This window comes from Vicia villosa, linkage group LG1 (genome assembly GCF_029867415.1).
Source record: "Vicia villosa cultivar HV-30 ecotype Madison, WI linkage group LG1, Vvil1.0, whole genome shotgun sequence".
Taxonomy (NCBI): Eukaryota; Viridiplantae; Streptophyta; class Magnoliopsida; order Fabales; family Fabaceae; genus Vicia; species Vicia villosa.
Genome location: NC_081180.1, coordinates 89,652,475 through 89,665,512, shown reverse-complemented (window position 1 = coordinate 89,665,512; position 13,038 = coordinate 89,652,475). Strand labels below are relative to the sequence as shown.

The following is a 13,038-nucleotide window of genomic DNA, read 5'->3' as shown; positions in this document are numbered from 1 at the left end:
AAGCAAATGGGGTATTTAGGTATTTTCCAGAACAGGTTTTTTTTCTTATATTGTAGATTACTTTGGTTTATCCCCCTTTTCATTTTAATTAATTGCAGGACATACTTGATCTTGCCAAATATGCAACTATTCCTATCATCAATGGTTTGACAAACTACAACCATCCCGTCTAGATAATGGCTGATGCCCTTACTATGATTGAGCACATTGGTCGGTTTGAAGGAACCAAGGTCAGTTTGTGTTTGTGTTGTTTGTCTTGAATTGTTTGCTTCTTTCTATTTTCTTCATTTGATCATTTAATCCACGTGTATCATTTTACTAAAGACACAACTCAGAACTAAATGGTATATAGTTTTAATTGATCCATTTTGCTTTATAGCGTTCTTTGTATTTGACTACTTTGATACACTAATTATATGCCAACCCTTTTGTAACTTGGTTTTGCATTTTATGTGTATAGCAAATTCAAACTTTGGGGAACCCTTCTTCTTGGTCATACACGAAAGAGAGAAAATGAAACGTGAACACTTGAATGAACTTTTCCTTGATCTTGCCAATGCTCTTGGTAACCTCTTATGCCTAGATTGCTTATTTTGAGTGTGTTTAAATTTTACAATGGTGCTACCTGCTAGCTTATTCAACGTGACTGTTGCTCCAATTTTTCTCAGTATGCCATATGACATTTGACATTTTGCTTAAATTTGACTTTATGCGCCTTTTGTGGTGGTGAATGGGGATAGATCTCAATGATCCGAACAATGGAAAGCCTTCTATATTGTGTGAAGCTTCTAAGCTTCTAAAGGACTTGCTCTGTCACATTCAGTCCCTCAAGAAGGAAAACGTCTCTTTGTTGTCTGAATCTCAATATGTAAGATTTCCACTCTTTTTCTTTCTTTGATCCATAAGTTTACCCTGTTGAGAAAGTACTGCATGTTGAATTTTGATGTGTACCGGGAAAAGCTTTTATCATTTTTTAGATGATTTGAAGTCCATTTTTTTGTGTAATCGTTTAGACAGGTACTTTAGCTTATTATCATTTTGTCACACTTTAGAAATTGATACTTTGATGTCACAATGAGCCTATTCTTCTACCTGCGTGTAATTCATGCGATTGGCTTAATTAGGCAGGTGACTGTGGAAAAAATGAGCTCAAGAAAGAGAATATTAGCCTAGAAACTCAAATTGAGAAGCTTCAAGGAGAGATACGGGCAAGGATAGCTCATTCAAAACATGACCTGAATGCACCTCCTCAACTGGAGCTTGAGCTGCCAAAGCAGACAAAATTTGCAAGATATGGTCTCCAAATGCCTACCGTAGAACCTTCATTGCAGCAAGGACCTACTGTTTTGGTTGTTCCTTTTCGTCCAGATCTTCAAGCTACTTTTCCAGCTCCTAACGTTACTGATCTCATGTCTAACCCTACACCTGTTATCAGTAAACCACATGCCAGATATCCCACACCAGCAGATTCATGGCCATTGCAACTGCTTGGAGAGCAACCAACAGAGTAAGACTTCTTAATAGTGTAAGTTCACAGGCATGCTAATGTTAGTCTCAAACTTTATTTCTTTTTACACAATCACCACTTCTCAAAAATAAGGAACAAGAAAACTGCAGACTACAGAAATTCTTGAGAGTGAATTTATTGCATTTTTTCTTGTACTACACAATTAAATCATATATAAAATTCGATGTTCTATATTATTGATTTAAATGACTGGTAAAACATACACTTATTTGTATCTGTGATTGTCTTGACAAAATATATATTTTTAACTTTCATTATTGATCTCAGAACTGGAATCATTATTGAGTTTCTGTATTTGGGGATGTTGATGGACTGGAATCATTATTGATTTTCTATATTTGGTGATGTTGAAGATCGAGAAGTACCCAGGTAAGGGATGAGAAAAGTTAACTTAGAGGAAGACCAGGCTTTAAATCTCACCACCACATGCTTATTTTGAAGACTTGAGTTCCATCGATGAGTCTGAAGCTGAAGCTGTTTCTAAGATTCGTAAGACTCCGAAGGTTAAATTTTCGAATGTGTGTTAAACTTTTGAACCGGTAGAGGAATTACTATCACCTGAAGCCTCCTTTGAGCTTCGTCAACCGCAGGTAACTAAAGTTGAGTTACTGCAAGACTACTCTCCCGGTGAGTGTTCGATTCTTCGTATCTCTAATTATAAACAACGTTTTTGAAATTGGAATAACTATTAGCTCTATCTACATAATGTGATATGTTGGTTATAATCCATATTGCATTTTTATGACAAAAATTCGTAATAAATTCATGAGATAATGAAGTGTTGGAAGATGCTGGAGTGTCTTAGGAAGTAGAATTGTTGTTCTTACGAGTATGTTTCTCTATATTAAATAGTGATAATTTTGTTTCTTTCATCAATAAAATTTGTATGATCTCAAACGATAATGTGGTAGGATGTTGACAATATTGGAGTAGAAAAGAAGTTTCTGAAGCTGAAAAGAGATTTTGAGTGTCACACAAAAGAGGTAGCAGTAACAAAGAGGGAGTTATGGGAGCTCAAGATGGAGAATCATAAAAAAAGTCGTGAATGTCAAGAAGCTTTGAAATCCTTAAAGGAGCTTCAGAACGACCTTTATATTAAAATATGATTATTATACCCCTCTATTTAACTATAAAACCGAGGTTAATTATCATCTCCTTTAAATCATCAACTCAGTTTTGGATTAAAATCAAGGTGAATAATTGTTTTAAAAATATTACATTGTTTACACACAATATTAAGATAAATTTTTTACAACAAAGCTTTTCAAAAGTAAAGTTCCCTTCTTTGTGTAAGTTGAAGCTCCCTTTTCTGTTTAAGTTCTAACTTCTAAAAGAATGATGCTTGAATGTCAGAACTTTGCATTCAAATTCACCATTTTTTTAGTAGTCTATTTGTTTGAAGAAGGGAAATGTACAATAAATATTTGAAGCAAGATTGATTTTCTGCACTTGCAATCTATCAAATGAGCAATCACCATTTTTGAGTAGTCTGTTTGTTTGAGGAGAGGAACTGTACAATAAATCTTTGAAGCAAGATTGATTTTCTGTACTTGCAATCTATCAAATAAGCAAAAATACAACAATAACAACAACATTAACACCATTATGTGAGATAGATTGCAATAGCAGAAAAATATTTTGTTCTAGATAGAAGAACATTGCAAATTTTTCTGTCTTGCAATCCTTCCCAAAGAATGATGCATGCGAGTTTGAGGCGGCATACTATAAGAAAGGATTAGTTTAAATTAAATTTGACGAGTGTTTCTATAGTGAAATCTGATTATTTGATCCCTCGGTTATATCGAAAAATCGAAGGGTTAGTTCATTTAGTTTCCACTTATAAACAAATAAAGATATAAACTGCAAAAGCTGGGATTCGAAGTGTGTCCTGATTTTTTTTCCCCTCGGTTATTTTAAAAAACCGAGGGAATATGTTGTTTTTATTTTTATAAAAAATAAAACATGGCGCGCCTAGGCATAATACCTCATTTTTTTCTGGCCGGGGTGAAAGCTTCGTCATGAAATATATTATTTGTAGTAGTGATACTAAAATGTTAATGCATAAGGAGTAAACTAGTTAATTTGGTAAATCAAAGTGAAAATGTATTAATTGATGGATGAGAAGAACACAAACTTGGGACAAAATAAGGGTATGATAGGGAGAAATGCTTGTCGCGTAGTTCTCCTAGTTGGACTTGACGACCATGTCGTCCATGTATACATCAAATTTTTTGCTTGTTTCTTCCTTGAAAACTTTGTTTATCATTCTCTGGCATGCTTCTTCTACATTTGTTAGTCTAAAGGGCATCACGTTGTATTGGTTGTTGGCTTGCTCAATCATTAAAGTTGTTTTCTCTCTATATTTAGAAGTGGATACATATTTTGGGGCACGCTCAATTCATAGACATGTAATCAATGTGAATCCTTCTTGACTAGTGGTTGCAAAATAGGATGGGCCCGTTGGGCTTGCCCTTTTTCCCTACACTTATTTGCAGGGCGAGCTAAGGTTTTAGGCACACACCTTATAATTTGTCCGCCTAGTTTTTTATGTGGGCACAAGCATTATCATAATTTTTTTATATTCTTAGGCTAAAAGGTGTAGTGACCGTGGCCCAATTTCAATCCTTCCTCATTTTTAAGCATGCACCCTACATAATGCATGCCCCGTTTTTTGCGAGCATTTGCGGGGCAGGCATGAGCGTGGAAGGAATGCTGGTTTGCCACCCTTATTCTTGACCAATAACACATTAGAGCGTCATTCGGTATATCTTACTCCGAGGATAAAGTTAGCATCAAGGAAGCTCTGGACCGTGTTCATGGTTGCTTCGGGCTTTTCAATGGACTGCAGCGTCTTTCGCTGGAATAAAAATCAGTTACAAGGATCGATATTGAATTGATGGCATGCCACACTGAATCTATACTTAACATTTAGCAGGGAGAAATCACGAAGAGGTTAGCATTTTCCTTTAGCCACTCAACGAGCCCTTTCTTTATTCAAGCTGGTAGATCAAGTGATCATGATAGGTAATCATTAAGTTGTATGTCTTCAAACTCGCCATTCAGAGTCAGAATCAAGGAACCCATCTTGTCCCCATTTAATATTCTAAGCTCATTATCTTGCCAGATTTCATCCTCCTATATGTCAAGATCGACTAAGTTGGTTACTTCACCGACCTTCTTCCTCCTTTCTTCATGGGACGACACTAGATGCCAGGAAGTTCTAAAGTATTGCCTCATGTGTAAGGCTAGCTTCACAAAGATAAGTTTTAACAAGGATTAGCTTACCGAAACCATTATGGTATTTAATCTTCAAATCGACCGTAGAGACTATGATGTTCAGCATTAGAAAAAAGATCTCCCAAGAATGTTGTTGTAGACACTTCCACAAGGAACCACGAACAAAAGAACATAAACAATTCTCACGTTCTCTGTTTGTTAGAAGGAAATCAATAGGTCTAATGATCCTCAGGGTTGTGTTGAATAGTCGTTGAAATCTAGGAGGCTCATGCCTTCACATGACTTTAGATCTTGCATGCATCACCCTAACTTCATGAAGATTCTTAGATACATTAGGTCGCATGAACTTCCATCGTCAATGAGGATCTCTAACACCGATTCATTTTTCATGATGACAATTACGACTATCAGAAGTATCGCGTTAGGAGTTCCATCCCCTTTTTCATGGTCCCGAAACCCTAACATTGACCTATCTTTCAGATGTTTCTTGATCTGCTTATTGCTCTGTGGTGGAGGCTCTTTCTCTAGACAGACATAGGCTAATCATATCTAAAATGAAGATTGGAGATGATTTGGAAGGATCTAAGGTGCTCTTAGAAGTAGGACTTAGTGTTTGTTTTTCATCTTAGCGTGATTGTTACAACAATCGTGATTTGAATCTGAAGAATCTCACTGTAGAACTTTATAGGAATCAGAAGTCGATTCCTATAAATGGTGTTCAATTCCGAACTTGAAATTATCGGTGAAATGATGAGATTATGTCTTGCTGCAGCATAGATGTGCTTCGACTACGACAAAAAAAGGGGATGACCAACAACTTCAGCACTTCAACACTTAAGTCAATGAGTTAATAAAGACAAAAATGAGACTGAGAACGAATTTTGAATCCTACTTTTTTATCATATGAGATATCTTATATTTGAAGATTATTTGAGATGTTCAAGATGTGAATCACTTGTGAGGCTTTTTTTTTTTTTTTTGTTGAAGACCTTTGGACCAGCCCATAACATGGTTATATCATACCAAACACACTATAAAACCAATTTTACAAGAAATAGCTACACTAATTAATATAAAGAATGTCACTTTATATCCTAGGGTTGATAACTCTATTTTCATATGACTTACTCAACTGCTTGAGACTAACTATCTAATATATTACCTTGTCCCAATGCCATATCTAGATTTTCGACCATTTTTGCAAAACATCTAAGCACCCAAGTTGAGTACCAAAAACCACCAAAGGGAGAAAAATAATGTTCAATCCCCAATCTCCCAAAGAACAGTTATGATGCTATAATACAGTACTTGGGACAACACTGTCTCTCTTTTTTGAGCTATCCTTTTAAGAACCACGTGTTTCTTTGTGGTCACAAAAATTTCAACCTCCCAGTAGTAAACTATTTGCAATAATTTGCCACATATACTTCACCAAAAGCCAAAATAAAATCATTATTGGTGTCATGGGCAATGAATAATATCAATCACACAATTTAAATCATTAGCAAAAGTCCATTTAGATTGATGAAAATTGACCCCTCAGACTTTTGATATTTACGAAGAGGTATAGTAAAGAACTTCCTAGAGAATTTGTATATTTGTATATTTCACAATAGAACACGCAACCATCAATCAAAACTTGGATGCATTATTAATATTTTTGGTGGTTTTGTTGTGAAGCATTAAATTGAGAGATGAGGAATAAGCTTAGGTAAACAAGCTTGAATGGCTGGTAGATTACCTGGTGTTGGATTGTCACCAAGGAAAAAATCAGAACAACATCACAACAGACATGAAAATTATTCTAACTATAGAGACTCTTACCTAAGAAAATCATTGGATTTGGATGCACCATGGACTTCAATTACTACTACCTTAGATGAAAATGCTTTCAAAGCCAAACAAAGACTTGAGAAGAAACTTGGTTCCTTCTTTTCTTCTTCCAGGTATAGTTTCTATCTTCTATTTTCTGAGACTAGGTTGCTAGATTTATGCAAATTTTAATTTAATTTAATTTAATTATCTACATGTTTCTTATGTACACTCACATGTTTAATTAAGAAAAGAGATTAAGAAAACATGTCTAACAAGGATTTAAAATTTTAATCTTTTTTCCAAAGTGAAGAAAATCAAGGATGTTCACATGATTAATTTTGTTATCAATTCAATATGATTATGCCTCATTCAACCATTTATAATGAGTTATGTGGTTATTTTTTTTTATGTAGCACCGACAGTCCAGTAAAATGTATCCATGTTCGAGTCGATGATAAACACCTATATCAATATTAATATTTATGATTACGTTTAATTTTTTTTAATTATTACTGATATCGTTGTGTCAGTGACATGGGGTGTCATGCTTGTACATTTTATTTTTGTTTATATTAATTAATAAATAGTTAGGTCATTTTCTTATGACAGGTCAAGTGAACAAAATCCTAAAAAAGAAGAAGAAAGTAAAAGCAGGTTTCAGAAGAAAGACACAGGATTAGGTCGAAAATTACTAGAGAGTGCATGGTTATTACGTGGAAATAGGTTTAAGAAAGAGAGAAATGTTTGTGCTGTGTGCCTAGAAGATTTCCATCAAAATGAAGAGGTTATGAATCTCTCTTGCTCACATAAGTATCATTCAGCATGTCTTCTCCCTTGGCTTGAAAGACATCCTCATTGTCCTTATTGTAGGACTGTTATTGAGCCAAAGGATTAAGCTTTTGTGCTTTTTGTTTGGAAATTCACTTCTTGTTGAATGTTGAGATTAATGAAAACAGAAACAGAGGACTGTGTTTCTTTCTTTCTTTTTTCCCTCCTTTATAATTTATGAACAGTGTGCTGAGTGTTAGTTGTTAGTACATTCACAAAAAAAAAAAAAAAAACTATTATAAGAGCACTCCACTTTTAAAATATGGTTAAAACTTATAAGCAATGAATCATAAATGATAGCATAATTTTCGCTTATACTTTGCTTAAATTGATAAATCCCACCCTAACTTATAAACAATATATCACTATAAGATGCTCTAATTTAAGGCTCAAATTATCACTATAACTTGCTTAAATTAATAAATCTCTCCTTAACATATCACTCTTAAATACTCATTTCATCCGTGGAATAGTTGTTAACCGAGGAAGGTAGAAGAAGTAAGAGAAATAGCTAAAAAATTCCGAAATTTTGTTATCATTTTAAGAGATTGACGAAGTCAGAGAAATGATCTGTATTTAGGATTTAGAGGCAAGGCAAAGAGCGACGAGGAGATATAATACCAAGGTGAATTCTAAAACAATGAAGGAAGGATACCTAGTACTAAATCATGTAGCCACGTTAAACAAGAAGGGCAAGTTGTTTCCCAACTAGGAGGAATCTTCCCATATAGAATAAAAGTGTCTTAACTTTACAATGTCCCAGGTTCTACCTCTTAACCTTCTAAGCTTTCTAATTTACAAGCTTTCAATGAGAGTCTTTCCTAGACGCCCGCCGATTCCATGCAAGAGATTATAGTGCGGGTTGAATGATAGATAAAGGGTGAGGAAGGAAACTTTGATAAGAAGTCAAGGGATGTGAAGGAACGAAGCACTAGTGGATCTGAATACTCCCCCAACATATGAATCATTTTGTGTCATTCATATATGATAGGGCGACCTTGAAATCCACCAGGAAGCCCATAGAGAGCTACATGCCATTCAACACCATACGAGAGCAGATTTCGCATGAAGTATTTCAAATGAACGACATCTTGCACCCTCTAGCTCTCAAGAGGGAAGTTATATGTAACAAATCAAACAAGTAGTGTAAGTACCACAAATTAAAAAGGCATCATACAGATAAATGACACCAACTAAAGAATGAGATAAAATGCCTCATTCAAGAAGGACATTTGAGAAGGTATGTTTAAAGAACCTTTCAAGGTTCCATAAGTAGGCCACGTCCCTCATAATGAGATCAGTTTAAAAGCCCCCAACCGAGGATGGATAAGGATCTAGAAGAGATGTGTAAGGACAAACGAGCCTTCTAGACACAAAACACGATAACTAGAGGATTTATTGGGGGAGGAGAATCTAGTTCCTCTCGTAGAACATATGCACGCCAAGTGATGCACTTGGTGGACTTGCCTCCAAAGTTAAAGTCAACTTCTAAACCAAAAATCAACTTCTCATGCGGAGATTGTTTTTCCTCATCAAGACAACCTCATTGTCTTAAGTATGCAACTATTTTATTTGGGCGTCAAGCATGGCTTGATGGATTCCAGAAGTTTGATAGATATCCTCGATTGGGACTCTTTTGAGATATTGAAATTGGATCGAGATGATCTACAATCATTCAGAGGCTCCCTCATATTTTTATCGAGTGAGCATATCCAATTCGAGGGCTACATCTCCCTTAATATTATTCTCAAAGTACACAAAAATGCTAATACGATAAAAGTGAGATAACTTGTCACTAACGCCCCTTCATCGTATAATATCATCATTAAACGTCTCGCTCTCAACATTTTATAAGCCACTTTGTCATTTGTCTATCTAAATATAAGTACCCCTAAATGATGGGAGAATATACATTATGAAAATGGATCAAGAAATGGTTCGAAAATGTTATAAAGATGGCCTGAGAATCAAAAGGGCAACGATGGTTATCAGCTGCACTAAAACTTGACCCCAATAGAGGGAACTTTGTTGACCTATACCATATTGGAATATTTGTAAGAAAGGCGGATACCTATTGAAGATTTAAAGGAATTTCATATAGGTCCCCATGATTTCCAAACAAAAAATTAGGCACCTCCCTGAAGGAGAGAAAAGAAAAGGAACTTATCATCGTGCCCCATTAAAACATAGACCTATTTTCTTGGGTTCCCTTAAAACATGTTGCAGATTGACGCCATGGTTGTGTGCTACCGTCTTGCTTTCAACGCCTCAATCAAATCATTGATTCGAAAGAAGCATAATATGGTGGAGGAAATAAAGGAGCTTGTGGATGAAGAAATCAAAGAGTTAATGGAGGCAACATTTACCAAATAAATCAAATACCCTGTGTGATTGGAAAACATTGTAATGGTCAGGAAGTCATTAGGAAAATGTAAGATGTGTGTATATTTCACTGGGCTTAACCTGGTGTTCATGAAGGACCCATGTCCTTTGCCCAACATTGATAGGTTAATTAAAGGTTCATTATGGTAAACGACATTGAACCTAGGGAAAGCTATGTTTTCAAATCAAATAGGGTGGAATCTCAAGGCATTTGTTGACGTCACGGTTGTGAAGACCTTTGATGGGAGTAACTAGTGCGACGACCTTGAAGACATCTTGAGGTCGATCGAGATATAACATGCCCTTAAATCCTACCAAATGTTTATTTGGGTTCTCGGAAGGAAACTTCATTGGGTTTTGCTAGCAACACTAGGATAGAGGAAAACTCGGACATGTGTTAGGCCATCATCAATACGAGGAGCATGAAATAGTAAAAGAAGTTCAGCAGCTGAAAATACACCTTATCTCTCTCTCTCTCTCTCTCTCTCTCTCTCACGAGATATAAGACGTTCCACTTCTTCACCATAATGAAGAAGAAATAGAAATTTAAGGGGACTGAAGAGTGTCAGTAAGCCTTGGTGACCTCTCTGATATTAACCAATTCAATATAAGGGACCCTTCTATTTTTATAGTTATCAACAATATGTGTTTACCAATTAGCTCCAAATACAATTAACTCGAACTATAGGGGGAGGGGGTGAATTGTGTTAATTGAAAAACGATATTCAATTTTAAAAATTAACTAATAACCACGACTCCTCTTATACAAACAATAAAAAGCCTCATCAAACCTCAGCAGCTCGACTCCTCTTTTCTCCCTAAAATCCAATTTCTCCATTGAAATCATGTAGCGTAACTACTGGGTGGTGTGTTGAGGTCTCTCCTCTACACCACCTTTTCATCTTTGGGTTGTCTGTTGTGGTTTCTCCGACTTTTCTTCGGTGTTTTCCGGTGACAGCTAGTCCTCTGGTTGTATTCCGGTTGACGGTTTTGGTTCTTAGCTGCTCCGATTTGGTGCTGGCGTCGTTCTCTACGGGCAGATCTTCAGATATGGAGTTGTGGTGTTTCCTTCGGTTTTTGTGGTTTTCAATTGTGTTCTCTTCAGAGCTTTTGCTGAAGCTTCTTCTCTGATGGATCCTTTGTAGGTTTGTGTTTTTGGTGTTGAGTTTGTTTCCTAATTTTTTGATTCTCTGATTATTCCATATCTATTGAGATCTACAGGTTTTACGATTTTAGGTTTGTCTCTCTGTGCCGACACAATCTTTTATCTGCATCAGTCTTCGTCATTGATGTGGGTTTGGTTTCATTTCCGTTTCATTCATTTTGAAGTGGATTGTAAGACTCGAAAGAGTCGTTTTACTTGCTGGTTTTTTACCAGGGATTGTTGGTTCGTGAATCAAGACGTGTTGGCGATTGGTTCATACACCATGTTGAAAAGTGAATATTCACACTCGACTCTTTTGCTATTTGGTTTCGCGTCTGTAAGCGGGTTTGCTGGATAGTGTTCGGTCGTGTGTGTGTTTTTATTTTAGTTTGTTTTGATATATTTGTATACCTTTTTGGGTTGTTTTTGTTGATTGACTGAGTTTTGGTTTATATCCCCTCAGTCCGTTGTACTTTCTTTTAATTTTATATATATTAGTCTTTATAAAAATAAAAAAAGAGTTATTTAATTTTATATATATTAGTCTTTATAAAAATAAAAAAAAGAGTTATTTAAAACTTTACACCAAGAAATAAGATTGAAAGTGACCGAACTTCACCTAAATTGCTTACGGGCCTACCTCAATGTTGTACATTCATCGACTCATGCGACAATGCTAGTAATTCGAAGCCGTATAAGTTACAATATAGCTTGTAAATTACTCACGTACAAAGAATCCTAGGTTTCAATATATGTACTACCCTAGCTCCTTGGTTATTAGATTTTTTTTTTCTAAAGTAGTAGAGAAAAATACAAGATAAGGAATCAAATCATAAACAGTGTGAAGAACATGATAGATTGACGGAGATGGACCCTCTTTGGTTAAATATATTTTTGTGAAATCTCAGCCTTCTTTTTTAAAAGTATGCAATAAAATTACTTAAAAATTATTAGAAGGTGGGAATTTTTACCGGATTTCCTATGCTAAAAAAATAATTTAAAAAAAAAAAGAAAAGTGCTTTTTTTCTTACAAAAATATGGAAAAATGAAAGAAAAAGAGAATTAAGAAAAATTTTAGTATATATATATTTAAAAATATTAATTTAGTTAAAAAATATTTTTGTACAAATAAAATTTGTTTCTAATATCTTTTGATTAAAAAAATCTTAATTACAATTTTAATCTACATACTTTATTATAAGATTCACAGAATTAATTATCTTAATTATCTTTCACAAGTTTGCACTGAAAATTGATAATGTGTTTCACAAATATTCCTATAGAGTGATTTGTTTCATTTCATAACTGACTAGTTATATAAACATAGATATATCATTAAATTTGAACGTAACATATATGAGAGAATTAAAGTTATTTAAATTCAAAATAGAAAGATTAGTTTTCATTTTGTAAATGACCTAAAATAAAATGATCGAAACTAGACCTATAACAACACGAATGATTCAATCTGCAACGGGCTTGTGCCTTTAATTTAGTGGGTCGGAGCAATAAACCCATAATTAAGACAATTTTTTTATAGACTCTCTTGGGGAAAATCCCTGCTGAAAACTCCAAAATATTCATAATTTCGGAGATGCATTTTCGAAGTCTTTTTTTTTTTTAAATTTTTTCAGAATTCGGAGACGCATCTCCAGAAACACCAATTTATAGGTGTTTCTGAAGATGCATCTCCAAAAATACCTATTTTCATATTTTTGGGTATTTTCGGAGATGCATCTCTGAAATATGCAGGAAGTTAATTTTTTGTTTTCTAAATAATGGTTAGTCACGTATTTTAAATTAAACGACAATGCAAACGATAATGCTTAATGTAAACAGTGCTTGATATAAACTAAATATAACACGCAAATTGGAATAAAATACTAATATTATATATACAAAAAATAGTGTACGTAAATGTCAAAATAATACAACCCGAATACAAAAAAGTCAAGAATAAAAAATAAATAGGCAACTGCTACTAAGTATGCCTAACCCTAACTCCTTGGGACCTCCTCTGCCTCGTATATGCCGCCGCACCGGCCGTGTCACCGACCATCCTCTCCATGATGGCTACTGCCTCTGGACCGCCGTGCTCAATGAT

At 34.9% G+C, this 13,038-nt stretch overlaps 2 protein-coding genes across 2 annotated transcripts; both read left to right on the top strand.

Annotated features, from left to right (window-relative positions):
- Nucleotides 1–450: 450 nt before the first annotated feature.
- Nucleotides 451–1,514, top strand: LOC131648877 (transcription factor bHLH47-like). Its single transcript, XM_058918609.1, has 3 exons — nucleotides 451–565; nucleotides 741–868; nucleotides 1,125–1,514. The coding sequence occupies exons 1-3, from the start codon at nucleotides 451–453 to the stop codon at nucleotides 1,509–1,511; spliced, it is 630 nt and encodes a 209-aa protein (XP_058774592.1). The 3' UTR covers nucleotides 1,512–1,514.
- A 4,810-nt stretch (nucleotides 1,515–6,324) lies between these two features.
- LOC131611889 (E3 ubiquitin-protein ligase RING1-like) lies at nucleotides 6,325–7,559 on the top strand. The gene is made up of 2 exons (XM_058883727.1): nucleotides 6,325–6,711; nucleotides 7,190–7,559. The coding sequence occupies exons 1-2, from the start codon at nucleotides 6,491–6,493 to the stop codon at nucleotides 7,473–7,475; spliced, it is 507 nt and encodes a 168-aa protein (XP_058739710.1). The 5' UTR covers nucleotides 6,325–6,490; the 3' UTR covers nucleotides 7,476–7,559.
- Nucleotides 7,560–13,038: the final 5,479 nt, after the last annotated feature.

What these genes read in the sequence shown, in the direction of transcription:
- LOC131648877 (XM_058918609.1), top strand. Translation starts at nt 451, where the DNA reads ATGTGTATAGCAAATTCAAACTTTGGGGAACCCTTCTTCTTGGTCATA. An exon ending in TGATCTTGCCAATGCTCTTG is followed by an intron (nt 566 to 740) that starts GTAACCTCTTAT and finishes GAATGGGGATAG; the next exon opens with ATCTCAATGATCCGAACAAT. An exon ending in TGTTGTCTGAATCTCAATAT is followed by an intron (nt 869 to 1,124) that starts GTAAGATTTCCA and finishes TGGCTTAATTAG; the next exon opens with GCAGGTGACTGTGGAAAAAA.
- LOC131611889 (XM_058883727.1), top strand. Translation starts at nt 6,491, where the DNA reads ATGGCTGGTAGATTACCTGGTGTTGGATTGTCACCAAGGAAAAAATCA. An exon ending in TCCTTCTTTTCTTCTTCCAG is followed by an intron (nt 6,712 to 7,189) that starts GTATAGTTTCTA and finishes TTCTTATGACAG; the next exon opens with GTCAAGTGAACAAAATCCTA.